We start from the raw sequence: 19,654 nt of genomic DNA on the forward strand, positions 1-19,654 counted from the left end.
TAAAATAGCAAATCTCTGAGGCCACACAATAGCTTGGGCTTATATGGGCTCCTGGGGGGGAAGGGGGAGCGGTGGAGGGGGCCGGGGCTGTGGTTGCCGAAATAGCAGCTCACAAGTGTTGCATTCCTCGCTGGGCGCCGGGCACATTCCTCCTGGCGCTGCCCGCCCCGGGGTGGGCGCTGGAGCCCCCTTAAATCCTCCTGCCCACAAAGAGCATTTCCCAGACGCCCGCTGCCTTCCCCTCCGCTCCCCGGGATCTCACCGGCACCTGCGGCAGAGGTAAGGCTGGGGCGGCAGGATGCACGCTCGGGCGTAGGATGCTCTGTGGAAGGGCAGTTGTTAAGGACCCAGAAGTGATTTGGCTCAGTTGCTGGTCCCCCACAGCTGCTTGTGCTGGGATGTATTTCTGTCATGAAGGTATTCCCATGGATAAAGCATGAGGACCCTCTCCAGGGGGTTGTGTTTGCAACTTGCCCGATGCCTTTTGGACCATCCCGATGTGTGCCAAGGCAGCTGAGAAAAATTTTGGCTGCCCTGGTTCCAGGGGCATCTCATCAATCCCTGTTTCCTGAGCCTCTGGAGGGGATGGGAGGGATGCGATGCCTGTGGGAGAGTCGGGCCAGCCTGGCAGCCCATGGAGGAGTTAAAGGTGGGATGCTCCTGTGCGTGGTCTGGCCTTGCCAGGCAGGAAGGGAGCAGCAACATGACCCACACCGGAGCAAATGCTGGGAAATGAGAGCTCCGTGTCTGTGTAGTCTGGAGGAAAGCAGAGCCTGTGAACTGTGGAGGAGTAACTCGGCCCCAGAGGTGTGACCAGCTAGGCCTGGGCTAATGGACAGGGGGATTTTAAGGACTGGGAGGGATATCTGGATTATTTAAGACACAGCAAATGATGGAAGTTGTTTTACAGTCAGTAATACGCGCAATGTTTCTTCTGTAACTGTAATAAATCTGCTGGGTTCTCTAAATTCTTTCAAAACAAGATTTCAGAGCTTTAGTGATAAAGGTTTATCTGTTTCTGTGCACAGGATGGATAAATATTTCCTAGGGGCACTTTTTTTCATTGTGTACCCCCCTTAACAGTCCTGGTTTTGATGCTGCTCCTCAGCAAATACTCTGTGGGAGCTAGTGATGTATTAGAGAGGAGGTAGATGGAAATGTGGAAATAAGCTTCCACAAGTGCATGTTTGCACTCTCATGGCCAGGAGGAACCTTCGCTCTTGTGTTGTGAGAGGATCATGTGAAATCTTGGGTGCTCAGAGGCCACGTAAATGCTTTGACCAAACTCGAGGAAAAGTCGGGCTAAGAACTGGTGTTCGAGGGGGAGTGGGGATCAAGGGGATGGTGCTGGGTGGCTGCCAAGGGAGGGAATATTAGAGGGAAGGGAACAATGACGGCAGAAGCAGGCAGTGAACCTGAGGCAGAGGGGGCTGAGTTCTGACTTCATTTGTCTCCAAAAAGCACCTTCTGAGTCATTGCTCAGAAGTGAGATTTGACAGCCCCTGGGAGCCACGGGTATGTGGAGGCATCCCTCCTGTAACGTGTCCTCCCCATGCCTGTGGATTCCAGTCCTGGATTCAGCATCTTGAATAAGCGATCCCGAAGCCTGTCCTACCCTTCCTGGGTAATAAATGCTCAACAGATGTAACAAGGACCAGTTGTTCCCAGACATCGGGCAGGAGGAGAAGTGAAGCGGCGCTGCTCTGGGAACAGGTGGTTTAGCACATGGGGGTTATTTCTAGAGCTGCCTTGCGTTGTCCTGCTGCATCTCAGCTTTGCTGAAGTCTGGCATGAACACCAGCAGTGGACAGGCTGTACAGGGGCTGGGGCTGATGCTCAGTGCTGCTCCGGGATGCCCAGAGCTGAGGCTGATCATGGGGCTAGTCTGTGCAGACCTTGCTGCGGAGCAGTGGGTGGAAGCTGGATGGGTGGGATGCTGAGTGAGGTCCTCCTGACCACAGCTGGGAGAGACACGGGTGTGCTGGGAAGGTGAGCATAGCCATTTCTGCAGAGTTATTAGCCCTATTGCTAAATCAGGCTTCTTTTTGGGGGGGCTTTTTTTTTTTTTTTTTTTTTCATTCCTTTTAGCTAACCTCTGTCTCAGGGCCAGGACCAGGAGAGAAATGCCCCTTTCCAGAGCACGCTCCGCACTTGGAGGGCTGGGCTGGGAGGTTTCACTGAGATCTCGTGCTGTGGCTTGTGCAGGGCTGCAAATCTGAGATAACGGGACATCCCTGCAAGTTTCTATATCCCAACCAAGCTAAGAATAGTCAGGAAGCAATACAGGCTGAGCGTTATAATTGGGCTATTTTCCTGTGTCCTGAGCAAACGCAGCGCCCCGAGATGGCTGAGGTGAGGGGAGCTGCGTGTCCTGGACATGGCTCCTGGCAGCAGTTATCGGTGTTGCATGAGGCTGTGCCTAATCTCCTGTCTCCTATTTGGGGCGAGCTGTGATCCTGCGACAGGAGGGGAGGCGGGGGCCTTATCTCTGCTGAGATAATGCTGTCACAGCATGGCTGGGGCCAGTTCGAAGCTCCAAGTGCTTTGGAGAGGCGCAGCGTCTCTGGGTTCTGGAGGACAGGCTGTGCTTGCCCTTATCTCAGCTCCTAACTTGCTTTTTCCAATCTGCCTTGAATTCTGCTAGATAACCAGGGATGTCGGACTCTGAAGAGGTCATTGAAGAATATGACCAGTAAGTGGTGTGTTTGTAAACACCCTTTCTTTCCCTTTATTCCTACTTTCCCCACAGGGTTGTGGTATTCTTTAGAGGTGCTGTTCAGGGGTCACTGGCTCTTGTCATATCCCAGCATGAGGTCCCCCACCCTGCCACCACTGCTGCGATAGTGCCGAGACCCCCAGCAGTGGGGAGTTTTGTGTTAGGGTCCTGTCCCATCCCCACTGCCACCTTATGGCACGCTGCCCAGCAGTCATTGCCCATTGCTAGAGAAAAGGGGGCCAGCCCTGAGGAAGTTCCCAGTTCCCCTTTGCCCTCTCTGGTGGACACACATGCCCCGTTGCAGCACACCGCTGTAACTCTGCAAACCTATGTTTTGGTTTGCAGGGAGCAGGAAGGTAAGAGGATGCAGAGCACCTGCGGCTGCCCTGAGGATGAAGCTAAAAAATCACCAGAGCAACTTCAATAACCTGTGTCTTCTTTCCCTTCCCTCTCCCCCATGCACACGTGTGCGCTGTGAAGAGGAGTACGTGGAGGAAGGTAGGTGTCTCACCGGCTGTTGCAAGGACCTAGAGACGAGTGCCGTTGGTTCAGTGTTTTGCTTGGTGGGTTGTGGTGATAAGCTCCTCGACAGCAATGGGCAAATCATGACCAGGAAAGGCAGATGAGACTGTGTCTAGATTTCTCCACCTGAAACATCAGTAGGATCAAAACCAGTCTGAACTTTCTGAGGGTCTCTTTTGCCAGTGATCCCTTGACTCCAAGCAGGTGGAAATGCTGGACTCGGGCGCTGGCAGAGGTGTGAGCCCAGTAACTCGACGGGAGCTGGAGCCTCAGCTGATACATTCATTAATGATGCTCAGGCACAAACCTCCAGCTGCCTCAGGCTGGCGGAGGAGCAAGCCCCATGGTGTGTGCAGGCACCCTGGGACGCAGCTGGGCTGCGCATTTGGGGCTGGGCTGGGGAGCTGGGTTTTGCTGAGCCTCTTGTTGCTTCTGGGCACTGCCAGGCAGCCCGGGCTGCTGCACGGCAAAACACCCTGGACATTAAAAGCAAAGAGAGAACAAAGGGGAAGCCACTGCAGTGCTAGTCCTCATCTCATGCAGCCCATAGCTACACTCCACAGCTTTACGGCGTCCCACTAACTTCTGCACTTATTCCTTTCCCTCCTCCCTGGCCCAGAAGAGGAAGAATGGATAGAGGAAGACGACGGTAGTTATTGCACCTTTCTTTATTTCATCTCTCCACTGCTGCTGTGAATATGTCGTGGGTCGGTGTGTCTTTTGCCTCTCCCTGGTTGGGAAATGGTTTTCTTTCATTCTTCCACTTCTCTCTCTTGCTTCTTGCACTCCCCCCTTCCCGCCCTGCTGCGCTGTGCGTATCTGCTCCTGTGTCTGTGGCTTCTCTCCTACATCTACCAGCCACATGCACTCGTGGCTTGCTATCTTCTTTTTCTTTCCTTCTGTCTTGCTGTGGGACCACAAGTCTTCCCAGGACCTGTGGATCCCAGCATCGCTCTGACTCCAGTGGAGGACTCTCGTGGGGATACTGCTCCCTCCAGTGGAAAAATGCTCCAGCAGTGCCATAAACAAGGCTGCAGGTGCCGGAGGCACTTTCTCTGATGCCAGCCAGACTTATACTTCACTGGTTAGAGGAGAGCAATAGAAATCACTGTCCCCATCGCGGGATGTAAAAGCATGATAGCATGGGAGTGCATGAGGGACAAACCTGGAGGTGGCTATAAAGCCTTTAATTTTATTTTTGCTCTGCCCAAGCAGAGACCGGCCCTTGGGTAAAGGTTAGAGTGAAGTCCTGAGCTGCCGCTTCTCTCCTGCGGTCACATCTCCTCGGGTCTCTCTCTCGGCCGGCTCCGTGCCACAGTTGTCCTGATCCGGGGTCCGTGGGGAACCAGCGGGAGTGGCAGGTGCCCGACTCACGCTGCCCATTATCCCACAGGTCAGGAAGAACAAGTAGAGGAGGAGGAGGAGAAGACAGAGGAAACGAAGGCAGAAGGTGAGTGGTGGCTTCACCAGTGAGCTGCCGTGGCTTGGCTGGAGCTATGCTCTGCTTCGCTGAGGTGCCCAGCAGGGTCTGGGGTGCCCCAGCACGGTCTATGGCCGTGGGCCAGCAGCACAGAGGGGCAGCTCTGCCCTGTCTCTGTGGTTTCCAGTAAGAAAGCGTCAAAACTGAACTGCCCTTTCCAGATCTACTGAGTGCCTTGGCCCTGCAAGCATGAGGATAATGGTGTTTTCTGCTGGGTGCTGATCAGCCTGTGCCCAGCACTCTGAAATAATGCCAGAAATGAGTTCAGCCTGTTCCACCAAGAGGTCCCTGTTGCCCTAGAGGGGGGATTTCCAGAGCGCGGGTCATGCTTTGATGTGTCTTACTGTTGAAAGGGCACTGGACCTCATGGGACCTCTCTGGAGGGCTGCCTGATGTGTGTCCCTGTGCTGTCGTGGCTGGTAGGGCAGGCTCAGATCCCAGCCGTGCTGCCTGAGTTAGGAGGATGCTGGGACCCTCTGTGCTGGGGGCACATGGCTGCCCTCACCCATGGATGCTCATATTCTCCCCGTTGCTTTTGAAACAGAACAAGAAGATGAAACGAAAGGACCAGGAGAAGGTAAAGCAGGAACAGAGGAGAGATGGTCTGGGACATTTCAGTCCTGATCCCCAGTCCCCCAAGACACTGGGTCCTTGTAATGGGGTTTTTGGTGTAGAATTAATTTGCTACTGAAGAGAGAGAATCTGCTGTAAATGGTGCAGAGCTGCCCTGGCCCTGTCCTCTGCCAGGGCTGGGGCAGCAGGAGACCTGTGGGAGGGATGGCTTTGTGCTGCCTAGGTAAGAAATGCACCCAAAATAGAGAAGGAGAGGGTAGTACTACTGCTTTTGCAGCCTGAGCTCTTGCAAAACTTGCTGGGTTCCTCCCAGAGAGGACCTGGGGCTCTCCTGGTCTGTCTGTGAGTGAGGGATGTCTGTAAGGGACCTGCTCTCTCCCTGTTCATCCTGGAGGGATGAGGCTGGGTTTTGCAGTGGGGATAACGTGAGGCAGAGGGGAACAGCCTGGCTGAACCACCCCACTGTGTCCATGGGCAGGGTGCGTGGCAGGGCTGGCCTCTGGGAGCCAAAACTTTGTGTTTTCTGCAGGTGGAGAGGGGGACCGAGAGCAGGAGCCTGGGGAAGGTGAAGTATCCATCCTCAGTCCTCTCTGGGGTGGGAGGGACTGTCCCTTCACCTGTGTAAGGAGGCACCAAATGCTTTTCTGCTCAGCCAGGAGCACCAACATGCATCTTGGGTTTTGGTACACAGACAGACACCCCGTTGCACACCTTCTTGCTGGAGGATGATCCACAATGCAGCCTGTGTTGCTGGGGTAGAGGGGTAGCTTGGCTTAGTGTTGTGGCTTTTGGGTCAAGGCGTGAAAGCAAATGCCCCTGCAACACTAACATTGTCCTTCTCTCCTGCTCCTGTGGACCTGCAGGTGAATCGAAGCCAAAACCCAAGTAAGTGTCAGTGCATTTTCTCTGGTGCAAGGTCTGACCTAGGAGCTGTGCCAGGGCAGAGGCTCCATGTGATGGGCTTAGCACCATGATCCAGAAAGGGCATGGGACAGTGAGGCCTCAGAAGCATGAAGGCAGGGTGGGACTGGGACATGGAGAGAAAAAGGGAGAGAAACGGGCAGATAGACATGGAATATGAAGGGGATCCTGAGAATGAGGTCTTTTGGCAGTTTTGAAGCATTTTGTGTGCTCCCTGGGGGAAGCCTAGCTGCCCTGTAGCCCTGCAGCTGGAAAAAATTTGTGTGCACCCTAGTCGGGGGTATGTAGTCCATGGCACAGCCAGGGCCTTTCTTCTGCAGTATGGTCCTGGCCATGGCTGGCATAAGACATGCATTTGCATGAGTGCCAGCACCCCAGGGACAGGAGCACCTGTCTGAAAGAATGAGGCAATGATCCACTGCCAGGAGCCTGCGGGTCCTCGTGGACCCCAGGGATGCTGAGGTGTGGGAGGCAGATCTGTCCTCAGCTGCAACCTCTACATCCCTTTACATCTTTATGTGCCCCTACTGAGCATCTCCTGGCCTCCCCCAAGCCCACAGAGGATGAGAGGCTGGTTTCCAGCTCCCTGTGCCAGATCACACTGGAGCACACAGTTCTTCTATGCTCTTTTGGGTGAGCAATGGGGTGGCTGCCAGTCCCAGGGTACCTGGCAAACGGTTGTGGCCAAGTTGCCTGCAGCTTACGGAGTTATTCCAACCATGCGGGCGCCTTGGAGTACTTCCCGGGAATGCCAGAGGTCTTCCTCTGAGGCTGTCCAGCTGGCAACCTCCAGCAAGCAGCATTACACTTCCCTGCCCTCAAAATGTGCTCACTCTGCATCCCTGGGGACTGTGAGGCTTGGATAGGAGGGCTGGGTAGATCAGTGCATGGCCAAAAGGTGCTGTCTTGTCCCAGGTACCTGCTGCAGGCTCACCATCCTCCTGCTCACCTTCACTTGCAGGGTCTTCATGCCAAACCTGGTGCCTCCCAAAATCCCAGATGGTGAGAGACTGGATTTTGATGTAAGTAGTGCACTCGGTGTCCATCCCTGGTGGGGGACCCCCCCCGACTGCTGCTCAAGTCTGTGCCCAGCAGCTCTGCATCCCCTGGAGGGCTTCACCCGTGAGGAGTGCAGCCGTTGCTGCTCTTCCTATCTGGTACAGGACATCCACCGCAAGCGCATGGAGAAGGACCTGAATGAGCTGCAGGCCCTTATCGAAGCCCACTTTGAGAGCAGGAAGAAGGAGGAAGAGGAGCTCATGTCCCTCAAGGACAGGATTGTACGTCTGCAGCCTTCCCCTTCCATCGCTATTGCCAACCCCTCCCCTGTGGGCATGCAGCTGCATCCTTTCCCCACAGTCCTGACAGGAAAACCTGAGACATCCCATGTCCCTGCAGGACAGAGCCCGAGACGTGAGCCAGATTTTGTACCCCCGTGCCTGGGGAAAGCCTGGTCTGGTCTGGCTGCTGCGGTGCCTGACAGAGAGGCACCTTCCCCCAGGCCACTGTTCCACAAGCTCCCTCGGGAGACACGGGAGCAGCAGGTCTGCCCTTGGGGCTCTCAGGGCTTTTGGGGTCAGGGATGCGTCCCTAGGGCCAGAGAGGAGGCAGATTCCCTGGAGTGTCCAAGCCAACATCCTCTCCTTGTGCAGGAGCAGCGGCGAGCGGAGAGGGCAGAGCAGCAGCGGATTCGCAGCGAGAGAGAGAAGGAGCGCCAAGCCCGCATGGCCGTGAGTGTCCCCAGGGACGGGGCGCTGGGGCTGGGCTCGGCTGGCACAAGCCCGGCCGCGGAGCACGTGGGAGCACGAGCTGTGTGTGGCGTGCGAGCCGGTCCGTGAGGTCTCTGACTGTCCGCTCCTGACCCACTTCTGACCCTGGCAGGAAGAAAGAGCTCGCAAGGAGGAAGAGGAGGCAAGGAAGAAGGCCGAGGAGGAAGCGCGGAAGAAAAAAGCTTTGTCCAACATGCTGCATTTTGGAGGCTACATGCAGAAGGTGTGATCCTACCCCGGGTGGATGCAATGAAGCTGCTGGTGCTCCCGGGAAGGGCTCGGCCTCGGGCTGGCCTCCCAGCACAGCGTGTCCCCGGTGCTGGCAGACGTGGTTCCTGTGAGCAGGAGGCAGGGCAGTGCCGCTGGGCCGCAGCGGCAGTCGGAGGGCCGAAGTGAGCCCAGAGCTCTGCTTTGCAGGTGCTGGCCAGGGCTGGTCCAGCCCCACCACAGGGGCAGGAGCTGCGGGGGGGTCTTGTCTGCTATTGCCAAACTTTCCTCGGGGACCTCATGTGTTTCTGGAGTCCCAAAAGCTGAGGGTGCTGAACTGGGGGTAGGGGTGGAGCAAAGGCTGGGCAGCTTTCCTTCCCTCCGGCGGACTGACGGTTTCCTCAGTCAGAGAAAAAGGGTGGGAAGAAGCAAACAGAGCGGGAAAAGAAGAAGAAGATCCTCAGTGAACGGCGGAAGCCCCTGAACATCGACCACCTCAACGAAGACAAGCTGAGGTGAGCACAGGCTGCAGGAGGGGTGTCCAGGGTGGGAGCTCTGCTTTGGGTCCCCCCTGCCGGGCAGGGCCCTTGCCCGGGGGCTGGCGGGTGGCGATGGCACGGCTGGGAGGGGGCTGTGATACCCCGCGGGGACACGGGCTCTGCCGGGCCACCGCTGCCAGGCGGCACGGCCGTCAGGGGGAGCCACGCTCACAGGTGTGGCACCTGCGTGTCCCTGGTCCACGAGTGGGCTGGCATCGCCGCCGGCTGAGGCATCCCGCCTGGCATGGAGCCGGCAGAGTCCCATCCTGGGGCAGCGGGCGAGGTGGTGGCATCACCGCCCTGTCCCCCGCAGCGGGCTCCCCATCAGCCACGTCCCGCTCCTGCACTGACAGCAGCTGGCTCTGCCCGCAGGGACAAGGCCAGGGAGCTGTGGCAAACCATCCGTGACCTGGAGGCTGAGAAATTTGACCTGCAGGAGAAGTTCAAGCGGCAGAAGTATGAGGTGAGCTGTGAGGTCCTCCGTGAGCTTGCCCACCCGCCACGTGCCTGCCTGCTCCTGCTCCCCGCTGCGAGATGCAGGGGGCTGTGGGGGCTGTGCTGGGGAGGCTGTGGCTGCGTCAGGACAGGGCTCTGCCCCACACGGTACCTGGGGTGACGAGCGCTCAGGAGGCTCTGCAGAACCACTAAAAGCAAAGCCACATCTGCCTCCCTTTTGGAGATGCACCAGGATCAAACCATCTCTCCCAGCCACACTGGCGAGGCTGAGCACACAGCTGTGAAGCGCTGGAAGATGTGGCAGCTGGTGACAGGGGCTGTGTGGTGGCCCTGTGACCTCCCTGCTCCTGGGGACAGGTGCTTTGCACTGCAATAGGCTTCCTGCTGTGCTGCACTTCACAGCCCGGTGCTAAAAGCCTGGCAAGAGAGAGCAGTGACACATCTTAGCCCTGACCCTCATCCCTGGCCAGGCATAGGGAATATTGCCAAGTTTCACCATCTGCCTGTGTTTCTCTTGCAGATCAACGTCCTCCGAAACCGTGTTAGTGACCACCAGAAAGTGTAAGTCCCCGAGCAGGCTGAGCATCCTTCCTTGATGCCTCCTGCCCTTCCAGCTCCCAGCTCCCTGTCCCCAGTTCCCTCCCTGTGTATCTCCTGGCTCCTCTGCACACTGGCAGAGCCACCTCCTGCCCTTCCCACTCCTGCCTCTGGTCTCACTGGCAGCTGGTGGTCATGGACCTGCAGGTCTGGCCCGGGGATGCCAGTCCACACTGCCCTGCTCCCATTGCCTCCTGCCTCCACCAGATTCCCCCTGCCCCAGAGACCCTGGATGGGGATGGAGCCCAGGGAGATCCCCCCTCTGCAAGAGGCCAGGGTCCTGCAGGGTCCTGCCAGCTCAGCTGCCCCCACCCCTACAGTGGCTCTGCCCAGCATCTCAGGGAAGGTGCTGGAGATCCCAGCTTGTGTAGGAGGGGAAATCCCATGGGCTGTGGGAACTGTGCAGCCCCGCAGGGTCCAGGGAGCCTGTCCCCATGCCCATGTTCCCTGCACAGGACTGGAGGACCCTTTGTGGGAGGGTGGCAGTGGGTGTTTAACCAGCACTCTCAGGAGCACCATGCTGCTCTCACATCCCTATCCCATGCTGCCATCTCAAATGAGAGGTGCTCAGCCTGCCCCGTGTGTAGGGTAGCAGCATCTCCCACCCGCTTACACCAAACCTTTCTTCTCTTCTGCCCCAACATGGCCTGTTACTGCAGCAAAGGGTGAGTACAGGCATCCCCTGAGTGCTGTGTCTCCCACTGCATGTGTGCTGCATGGGCGCCGGGGCTGACATCAGGCTAGCAGCAGGGCTGAGGCAGGGGGCAATGCCAAGGACTGGCAGCCAAAGCTGCACTGGTGACTCTCAGAATCATGTGCCAGAAATGCCCTTCACTGTCCTCCTCAAGCCGCTACAGCCTCCTCTCTGCTGACCCACAGCCAGAGCAGTGCCTGTTCCCCTGATGCTGGTTGAGGAGAGTGATGTGGGGGGTCCTGGCTAACAGCTTCACAGCTTCTGGTTCTTGGGAAAAGGATCCTGCAGCTGTTTTTCACCCTCTGCAACTGGAGATCCAACTCGTTGATGCTTCTTTGAAGGATCCTTAGGAGGGAGAAAGGGGAAAGGGATCTGGGGTCCTTAGAAACACCTGGCAAACTGCATGAGCCTGTTCCCATAGAGTCCCAAAACACACAGGCTGACTCAGGTCCCAGGTTTTTACCTGGAGCCACTGAAGACCTTCCTGCCAGGGCAGTGAACATCAACCAGAGACAGCTTAGTCCTCTTTGCAGGGCTGCTGATGGCACCCACCTTGTCCCTCTTTTCATGGTCACTAATGCTTTTTCTACTTCTCTTCTAGGTCAAAGGCTGCCCGTGGGAAGACCATGGTGGGGGGCCGGTGGAAATAGATGACTCAGAAGGGAAAGGAGGCTCAGCCACGGGGAAGTGTGTTGCCTTTCGGTCGACCAGATGGCTTCCCCACGTCGTGGAGCCCACACTGTGCACCCACCTGCCCTCCCACTGCATGGAGCTTGCAAAGACCTTGCTGCAGGCACAGTGCTGTCTGGGTGGGCAGATGCTTCGCAAGGTGCCGTTTCTCATCTCCACACCACCAGGTGATGTTGTGTCTGTAAATAAAGAGAACGGTGAGGGGGTGCGGGTGTTGTCTCCATCCTGAAGCTCTAAGCCCAGAGGAAGCAGGCACAGGAAAGTCTCAGCAGAGCTCGGCTGAGCAAGTGCAATTGTGTGCCTGCTCCCTGGGGTACAAGAGGATGCAGCAACCACCAGGACCTCCCGAATAACATGTTCCCTTACCTCACAGCATTTTACACCTGCAGTCCTAGGGAGGTTTTGTAACAGACCTGCTATTCCTCCTGCAGTTTGGGGCAATCCTAGTTATGGCCGCTTTAGTTCCTGCTTTTGCTGTACCAGAGTCCCCCTCTCTGTGTCAGGGTTGGCCCTGTGGGACAGCATGGCTAGGGGCACTGCTTCCAAGCCTCTGGGTCCATGACAAGCACTCACAAACTCTGCTTCCAGGCCATTTTCACTTTTATTTCCACCTCTTCCTAAAGGGCCAAGACCAACTGTGATTGCCTTCTCTGTGTGTTTCTGACAGCATGAAATGAAGACATAAGTCAGTATGGACAGACCTTTTATTTGTCCTTTCGGGGGTGCAGATCTTTTTTATCTGGCTGTAGGCATCTCCGTAGCACAGTCCCACAGACAATGCCCATGGGGACACATCAGCTGCATAATCCCAGGCATTCCTGGTTCATGGATCTGGACTGTCAGCCAGCAGAAGACACTAGGCTTGCACTACAATTTCCTGGGGCAAGCTGTCCCGTGCTACTGTTAAACAGCATCAGAGCAGTGAGGGAGGATGGATGCACAGCATGATGGATCTTCAAAGGCTTTTTGTTCCTTGGCAAGGCATTTTGTCTCCTCTCTTGCTGGGGCTGCCTGTCTGTGCAGCAGCCCCCGTGGTGTAGGGGCACCCTGCAGGTTTCTCTCTTGTACTGCCTGTTGGATGGTGACTTATTTTGCCTGCTTCAACAGATGCCATCAGGCTTTGGGGAACAAGGCTCTGGGAAGCATCAGCTTCTGTGAGGCAGTAAGTGGCGGGCAACCAGCCCCTTATCGCCCACCTCCTCAAAAACAAGGCGTGGAGGGATGAATGTGGTCCCTTATTGGGACAAAGAGGGAGAGCTGGGGAGGGTGGCAGTGCCGGGACATGAAATATCCCAAGGCTGGCTGAGCGAAGGTCCAGCAAATGACATTTCCAGCATGCCTGATGTGTGGCCCCAAGTGAGAGGAGCACTCGGGGCAGAAAACTACATTTGGCCTGGAAATGCCTTTTCCCAGGCTCTGAAGGTCCACCCTCAAAACCTTCCTGGCAGGCAAAGGCAGGGCCCTGCCAGTGCTGGTGCCCGGTGCCGCAGAGGCACTGCAGCTGTTCTGCCTGTCCCTGCGGGGCTGGCAGCGCCCAGGGTGGGGGTACGGAGGCACTCCCTGCTTCCCACAGGGCTGCCTGTCTCGGCAGCGTGCTGGCCCCCCGCCAGCCAGCCAGGTTCCCTGCGCGCCGGGGCCGAAACCTGCCCGCTGCCTCCCCACCCAGCACCTCCCTCCCTGCACCCGGTGCTCAGTGGCACAGCCATGCCAGAACAGCTGAGTCAGCGCCCAGCCCTGCCACTGACCCTCCCCTGCTCCCTCTCCCACCGGTGTCCGTGGCTTCCCACTGTGAGCGGGCATGGCAGCATGTGGTGCAGGGTGCAGAAACCCTCTGGGACGTGGTGGAGCACTCTGGGACCTTACAGGGTGCTGGCATCATCCCAAGTGTTGCATGGGCTGAGTGACGATTGCAATGGCACGGTGTTGTGGGTGCTGTGGGTTGGGAGGGCAGCTCTGATGGGCAGGCATGCTGTCCCCATCCTGCCACGCGTAGCACGTGTTTTGCAAGTGGATGAGCCTTAGCTTGGTGCAGCAGGCAGGGACCAGCCACGCTGCTGCGCAGTGCAGAGTGAGGGACCCCTGGCAGCAAATTTTGGAGGGCTGTGCAGGGTTAACAGCCTGGCAGTGCCATGTCGTTGTGGAGATTTGCAGTCTACTAGTGTCCTGCAGCACTGCTGTGTGGTCTCGGTGTCCCCATGGGCAGTAGGAGCTCTGCATGCCAGATGAAAGCACCAGTATCCTCTGGAGCATGGTAGAGAGCTCTGCCCTCTCCTAGCAGGGCATCTTCCCAGGAGTGATGAGGTGTAGCATCCTCTAGCATGTGGCAGAGGAACAGCATCTCCTGCCATAGCACGTACACATCCTGCATGCTGTGATCCTTTGAGGAGCAGCCCCCTGTGCAGCGCAGCACGTGAAAACAGCGTCTGCTTAAGTGCGTTGTGGTGTCTCCGCCAAAGTGCGGGACAGGGGTCAGGTCGTGTCCCGCACAGCCTGCGCAGTGCAGCCTGCCAGGTCTTTTGGTTCCTCTGTGGAGACGCTAGCAGGTACTGCAGTGAGGGGGTCGTGCTGATGGGTGCGATGCAGGGCTCGTGTCCTATAGTGCAGGGTGGCACGGGGGGCCTCTGCCTTCCCCGGCGTGGTGCCAATGCGCTGGCCAGAGTTCAAAGCTCCAGATGCTGCTGCCAGCCTGGGGTGCAAGACCACTGCCTCTGGTGTTCAGCACGGGTGTCCCAGCACTGCTGCATGAGCCCAGGCTGCAGCAGACCTGTGCCCAGGTCCCACCAGCATGTGCACCTCATGGTCTGTCAATGCAGCCCCCTGCCAGCGTCCTCCCCAGGGTACCACTGTCCCCGGGCAGCAGAAAGGATGCAGAAGAGGATGCATTTGTTACCAAGAAGGTGCTGGTAAAACACTGAGCTGATGTTTTGGGCTGTGGTTGTGCTAAACCAGAGCTGTGTGTAAGGCAGCCTCATGCTCTGCTCTGCCTACTCAAGACCTGGGACCACTCCCAGAGGCAAAGCCACAGAGCAATACAGATGTTGTAGAGCAACAGCCTGGTCTTGCACCTGCAGCTACAGATGGAAACAGCCTGCTCATGTCCTGATCAGGTCACATTAGCCAGGCATGCTCTGGAAGCACAGGAGACCCTGGGACTGCTATCCTGGGGCCACCTGGCCAACTCATGTCCAAGGAGCCAGGGTCATGCATGTGGCTGCGCTACCAGCATTGTGGTCCGTGATGTAGCTGCAGTGTGGGACAGTGGCGGCAGCTCTAGAAGCTGAAATGCTTCCCAGGCCTGGTGTCTCTTACCAGATGAGGGTGTGGAACCTCTCACTGGTGCCATCAGTTGTCTCTCATCTTCAGAGTCCCAAGCCACCGTGCTGCTGTGCAATGGCCCTCCTCAGCACACTCCCCTGCAGGGCAGGTCCATTTGTTTGTGCAAGCATCTGATGTTTGCAAATTTTTAATGATTATTTTTAAATGCCTTATAAAACTACTTCGTTTAATATCTTAGCCCTGTAAATCACTGCCTATAGCAGTTAATTCATAGGTATCAATTAATCGCCTTTAATTGGTTAAAGTCACCTGAGGTTTATGCTGATTCGACAGATGTCTTAAACCATCAATGAAGTCTTTAATGCACCGCAAGTTTAGCATCTACGCAATGACCCATGTCCGTGAGACAAGTCCTGCTGACAGAGCAGGCAACGACGCTCTGGGATGGAAAGGAAGAGGCTTCACCTGTGTCTGGAAGCAGCATTTTATTGGTGCTTAGTGGAAGGAAAATAAGCTTCCTGGTGATAGCTGAATCATGGCTTTTGCATGTGCTCTCATGCCCAGGTTTTAGCTGAGGTCCTGGGTGTAAACTGTGCTCTTTGGTGCAGGGCAGCAGCCACTGGCAGAAGCACTGAGGTGTTGAGACCCGGCAGGAGCTGGGATCAGCCATTTGCCCAGGTGTTGGATCCATACGGTTCATGACTGGTAAAGGCAGTGGGACAGCATGTACCCTGACCTGGAGTGGTGCTGAGCACCAAAGCTGCTGTGACGGTTTGCAGGAACAGCAGTCCCTGAGAAGGCAGCTTTGGCAGTCACAGGCAGTGCCTAGGTCAGCGGATGGCACCGATCTCAGGGAGGTTTGGAGCACTGGAGGGAATTGGTCACCTGCTCTTGCACCCTGCTGTCAGCCTCAGCTGCACAGATCCTGACCCATCTCCCCCCATCTCTCCAAGTGCACGTGGAGACCAAACTCGCCCATGCTTTGCTGGTGCACAGAGCTCTGTGAGACAAATGTCAAAGCCTTTAGCAGTGTCTCACCTGATATCACCTCTGGGTAAACCCCCAGCAGGTGGGTCTCAGAGCCCCATGGTTGCAGTTTGGAGGCCAGGTATCTGCAGGATATTCCTGCCTCTGCTACTCTCTGCTGACCTGGTCCTGCTCCCCACAGAGGAAGGGGGCTGGGCGCTCCCTTGTGTACAAACACACACATAGGCACATGCAGAGTCCCGGGCACATGTGCACACACACACAGGCACAGGCACCTGTATGCACACACACCAAGGGTGCTGTGCCAGGTGCTGCAACACACCTCCAGAGGGAAGTGAAACAGCAGCAGTGGGTGCAGAGGAACTGTGCCCGCAGCATCCCCGAGGTGGTCCGAGTGGATGGGCTGTCCCAGGACTTGGGTGCCCAGCAGCACAGGATGCATTTCAGGGCATCGCTCATCTTCAGTGGCCTGAGCCTGTGCTCTGGAAGCAGGGGCTCAGGAGCTGTGCTGGCAGCAGGGAGCTGGACCAGAGGAACCCAAGTGCACTGGACAACCCTCATCAGAGAAGCAGGTAGAGTGCTCTGAAGGGGATGTGGATGCAGTGCTGAGTTTTAGTTTTATTCTCTCTGATGGCAGCGTTCAGGTCTGAAAGCTGTTGAAGGCCAAAGGCCCAGTCACGAGTATGTTTAATGAGGGATGCGATTTTGTTCACAAAGCGCCGTCACCTTTGCCAAGAGCGAGGTCCTGCACCCTGTACTCTCACAGCATGAACCCAGCACATCGTACGTGCCCAGTTCCTCATAAGCTCCAATTTGGGCCTGTTAGAAGGAGATGGAAATGCCTGCTGCAGTGTGAACTGGGGGCTTTGCCTTCCGGCCCAGCATGACCCATGCCTGGGAAAATCCTCACCACGCAGCAGTTCTCTTTGTACGTCTCCCTGCATGGAATAAATATGCAAGAACCTGGTCTGCTGCGGATTATTTAAGTGCTCCGCCAGACCCAGGGGTGCCTGCCCCCTGCCCTGAGATGCCACCACACCTTCCCCAACCCCTGCTGCTCTGCTGCCAGCCTGCATGCTGCGGCTGCTGGAGCTCACGCTGCTGAAGCCCAGCGCCACTGAGCAGCTCAGCACCTGCACAAAGCAGATGGTGTTTCTGCCCAGCTTGCCTCTGAGGCTGAGCCTTCAACAAAAGACACAGAGGAGGAGGGAAGAGCAGCAGAGGAGGGCAAGACATCCCTTATCTGACAGCTCAGAGGTTACAGCACTTGCTGGTGAGGTGGAGGATTCAAGTTCCCCTCCTCAGCCTGACAGCAGCCTGGCTTCCAGCTCTGGTTCTTAACCCCAGCTGAGCTGGAACGCTCGGTACTGGCTTTGTATGATGCTGGGTTACAATGCTAGTGCTACACTGATGTGTTTGATTGTGGCACAGTGCAATACTGAAATTACTCTACTGACACCGCTCTCCTGGTTTCGGAAGCGCCGTGAGCTGCTGGCACCTTTTATCTCCACCTGTAAACAAACACAGTTGTGACTTTGCAGGGCAATAAAGGACTTTGATATCATGACAAAGATGGAGCTCTTTGATCCAGGGAAACCCTTTGATCTTTCACTGTGAACCAGATGCTGTTGATTAGCTGTAAAAATAGAGCAATTATTGTTAGTTTCCAGGTGGTGTTGCAGTGCTACACTATGACCTGTCTGTGTGTTAGCTGTGTGCCATGCCACCCCTGGCAATAAAACTGTCAGAATATGGAATTCAGTGAAGTTCTGCAGTTCTCAGACACTGCTGGTGTTTTGGACCAACATGTTCTGGAAAGGGAACATCTGACTTTGAGAGGCTTTCCACCCCAGGATTTTTGTTAAGGCCAGTGTTTTGAACATCTTGATATAATTACAAGCAGAATCGTCCTGGCAAAGACTAAGAAGCATTTCTGGGTGCTGGACAAGGTGCCCAAGGGCCCTGTCAGGAGGACAGGTCTCCTTCCTTGGGCTGAGCATCCCACAGATCTCCCCACCACCCTCCTCACTGCCCAGACCACATCCTCTGTGGCTGCCAAGCTGAGTTGGCTGTATCAAGTGCTCCATGGTGGAGCAGCCACAGCGTGGAGGAGATGTCAGCATTGCTGGGCTCCAGATGTCCCTGTAGGACCTTTGGAGACCATCAACTTGCTGTTCCTCCAGCCACACGAGGTAAATCAGGCACCATAGGTCCAGATTCATCCCGGCTCAGAGCGACGCTTGGCAGATGTACTCATGGCCTGATTTCAATTCCAGGTCTCCTGGCAATGGGCAGAGATAAATATCTCCAAGGGGTGATTTAGTGTTGTGTGACCTGGCAGGGCAAAGCCAGGAGGATGGGGTCCTGGCTGGAAGGAGCACACTACGGCAGGATGGGAACCAGCTCCTGGTTATTTGCTCAATGGGGCAATTAGTCCTGTAAGTTCCTAAGCCCTGTGATTGACTGCAGCCATCCAAACATTGTCACTGGGAAGGAAGAATAACTAAAGGGCTCTGGAAATTGTTGGCATTTCTTAGCGGATGCAGAAAAATCCCAATTGCACCTTGCAAGCCTTTGGGCTAAAGGCAGGACAACCTGCCGGCAGGCAAACCAATAAACAACCCAGAAGGAAAAAGAGAATTTCAGGAAGAAGGAAAAGTGATGCAAAACCCCCCAGAGCTGCCACCCACTAGCCGAGGGGGAGCAATCACCATCTGTTACGGGTCCCAGCTGGAGGTGGCTCCTTGGAGGTGGGCTACAGCGTAAATACCAGCCTGAGTGCTTCATGAAGACACAGTCTCTCATGGGCACAAAACCCCTCCATGGATTTTTTTCTGGATTCTGGGTCCCAAGACAGGTATTTCAGAAATCTGACCCTGCGCTCTATGGAAGGGTGTTCCCCTTGGTTCATGAGACCTGCCTCGCAGGTGTGAGGGTTACAGCTACAGAAAAGCTTCTCTAAGGCACCTGAATGCGTTGGTGGAAGCTGCACTTTTGAGTTGGGCTTAGCGATGCCTCAGGTGGAACGGAGCGGCAGCGAGCATGTCACAGGGCCCTCGGCAGCCCGCGCTGGCCGGGGTGGGTGCCCACGCTGCAGCAGGGAGGTTGGATGCTGAACTCCAGCATCCCTGGGACTGAGGTGTTGGGAGATGGGGCTGGCACCCCTGCAATGTGTCCTGGGATTCAGTGTCTCCCTTGGAAAGGTGCCTACTCCTTCAGAAGCCCACAGCTGCGTTTCCTCCCCGGCAGTCCCCCGCAACCTGTGGGCTGAAATTTGCTGAGGAATCGGGGAAATTTGTTTAAATTGATCTGTCATTTAGAGGTTCTGCTTCAGAGGCAGCCCAGGGATGTTTCCTGGTGGAAATACACATGGCTAGGCAGGAGTTTCCAAGACAAAATTCTTGGCCTGGAATGTCTAAATTCTTTTGTAGGGCTGGGTGTCTGAATTAATTTACCCACAGAAGGAAAAAAAAAATGACGTTCTCATCTCTATTTTGCTTAGGTAAATGTGACCCACATTTCCCCCAAAGACAGGGACCTGCAAGAGAAGTCTCATTCTTGTGGAAGCTTAATAATTTGCCCAAAGCAAGGAATAAGAGAGCTGGGACTTAGCTCCTCAAGCTGAAGACACAGCTCTGGGGCCAGGTTCTTAGCACCCAAGGTTATGTTAAGGAAAGCTAATTCTCCACTAACAGACCCTGGCACAGTGTGTTCTTTCAGAATTAATGGTCTTGGATAAAAGCTGTTTGCAACTAAAGCCTTCCCCTGCAGAGCGGGATGCGCCCTGGCCTCCCGAGGTTTGCAGCGGGTCTCTTAGCTCAGCAGTTTCAACTCGCGCCTGGTGAGGGTGCAGATTAAAAGGAGGAAGCCACACAGTTGGTTTTGGGGCATTCCTGTCAAGGTGTTGCTCTTTTGAAGTTGGTGGGGCTTCTCCCAGGCTGGGTCCATCCGCACCGCTCACACCCCTGGAATGTGGCCGGGGATTGGTGTGACCAGTCAGGCCAGTAAACAGACCTTCCTCCAAAATGAGTTTTTACTGAAATCTGCAAAGAGCTGTTGCAAGCAGATTGACTCACATGGTTTCTCAGCTCTTAGTCATGAGCTTCTTCTCTGGACAGTTAATTAGTTTGTTCTTGTGGAGCGCTTTGAAGATGCAAAGCAGGCTGGGAAAGTGAAGTGTTATTAGCTCATTATCTGCAATCTTTTTTTTGTGACAGAGCAATGAAG

General features: G+C 55.8%; 1 protein-coding gene across 1 annotated transcript; it reads left to right on the plus strand.

Annotated features, from left to right (window-relative positions):
* Positions 1-181: 181 nt before the first annotated feature.
* Positions 182-11,332, plus strand: TNNT2 (troponin T2, cardiac type). Its single transcript, XM_037410463.1, has 17 exons — positions 182-279; positions 2,645-2,692; positions 3,062-3,072; positions 3,197-3,214; positions 4,632-4,688; positions 5,263-5,295; positions 5,821-5,856; positions 6,155-6,176; positions 7,174-7,234; positions 7,376-7,492; positions 7,865-7,942; positions 8,094-8,204; positions 8,594-8,703; positions 9,100-9,190; positions 9,704-9,744; positions 10,440-10,445; positions 11,076-11,332. The coding sequence occupies exons 2-17, from the start codon at positions 2,655-2,657 to the stop codon at positions 11,122-11,124; spliced, it is 879 nt and encodes a 292-aa protein (XP_037266360.1). The 5' UTR covers positions 182-279; positions 2,645-2,654; the 3' UTR covers positions 11,125-11,332.
* Positions 11,333-19,654: the final 8,322 nt, after the last annotated feature.

Source organism: Falco rusticolus, chromosome 17, assembly GCF_015220075.1.
Source record: "Falco rusticolus isolate bFalRus1 chromosome 17, bFalRus1.pri, whole genome shotgun sequence".
Lineage (NCBI taxonomy): Eukaryota > Metazoa > Chordata > Aves > Falconiformes > Falconidae > Falco > Falco rusticolus.

What these genes read in the sequence shown, in the direction of transcription:
- TNNT2 (XM_037410463.1), top strand. Translation starts at nt 2,655, where the DNA reads ATGTCGGACTCTGAAGAGGTCATTGAAGAATATGACCA. An exon ending in AGAGGAAACGAAGGCAGAAG is followed by an intron (nt 4,689 to 5,262) that starts GTGAGTGGTGGC and finishes CTTTTGAAACAG; the next exon opens with AACAAGAAGATGAAACGAAA. An exon ending in TTGGAGGCTACATGCAGAAG is followed by an intron (nt 8,205 to 8,593) that starts GTGTGATCCTAC and finishes CGGTTTCCTCAG; the next exon opens with TCAGAGAAAAAGGGTGGGAA.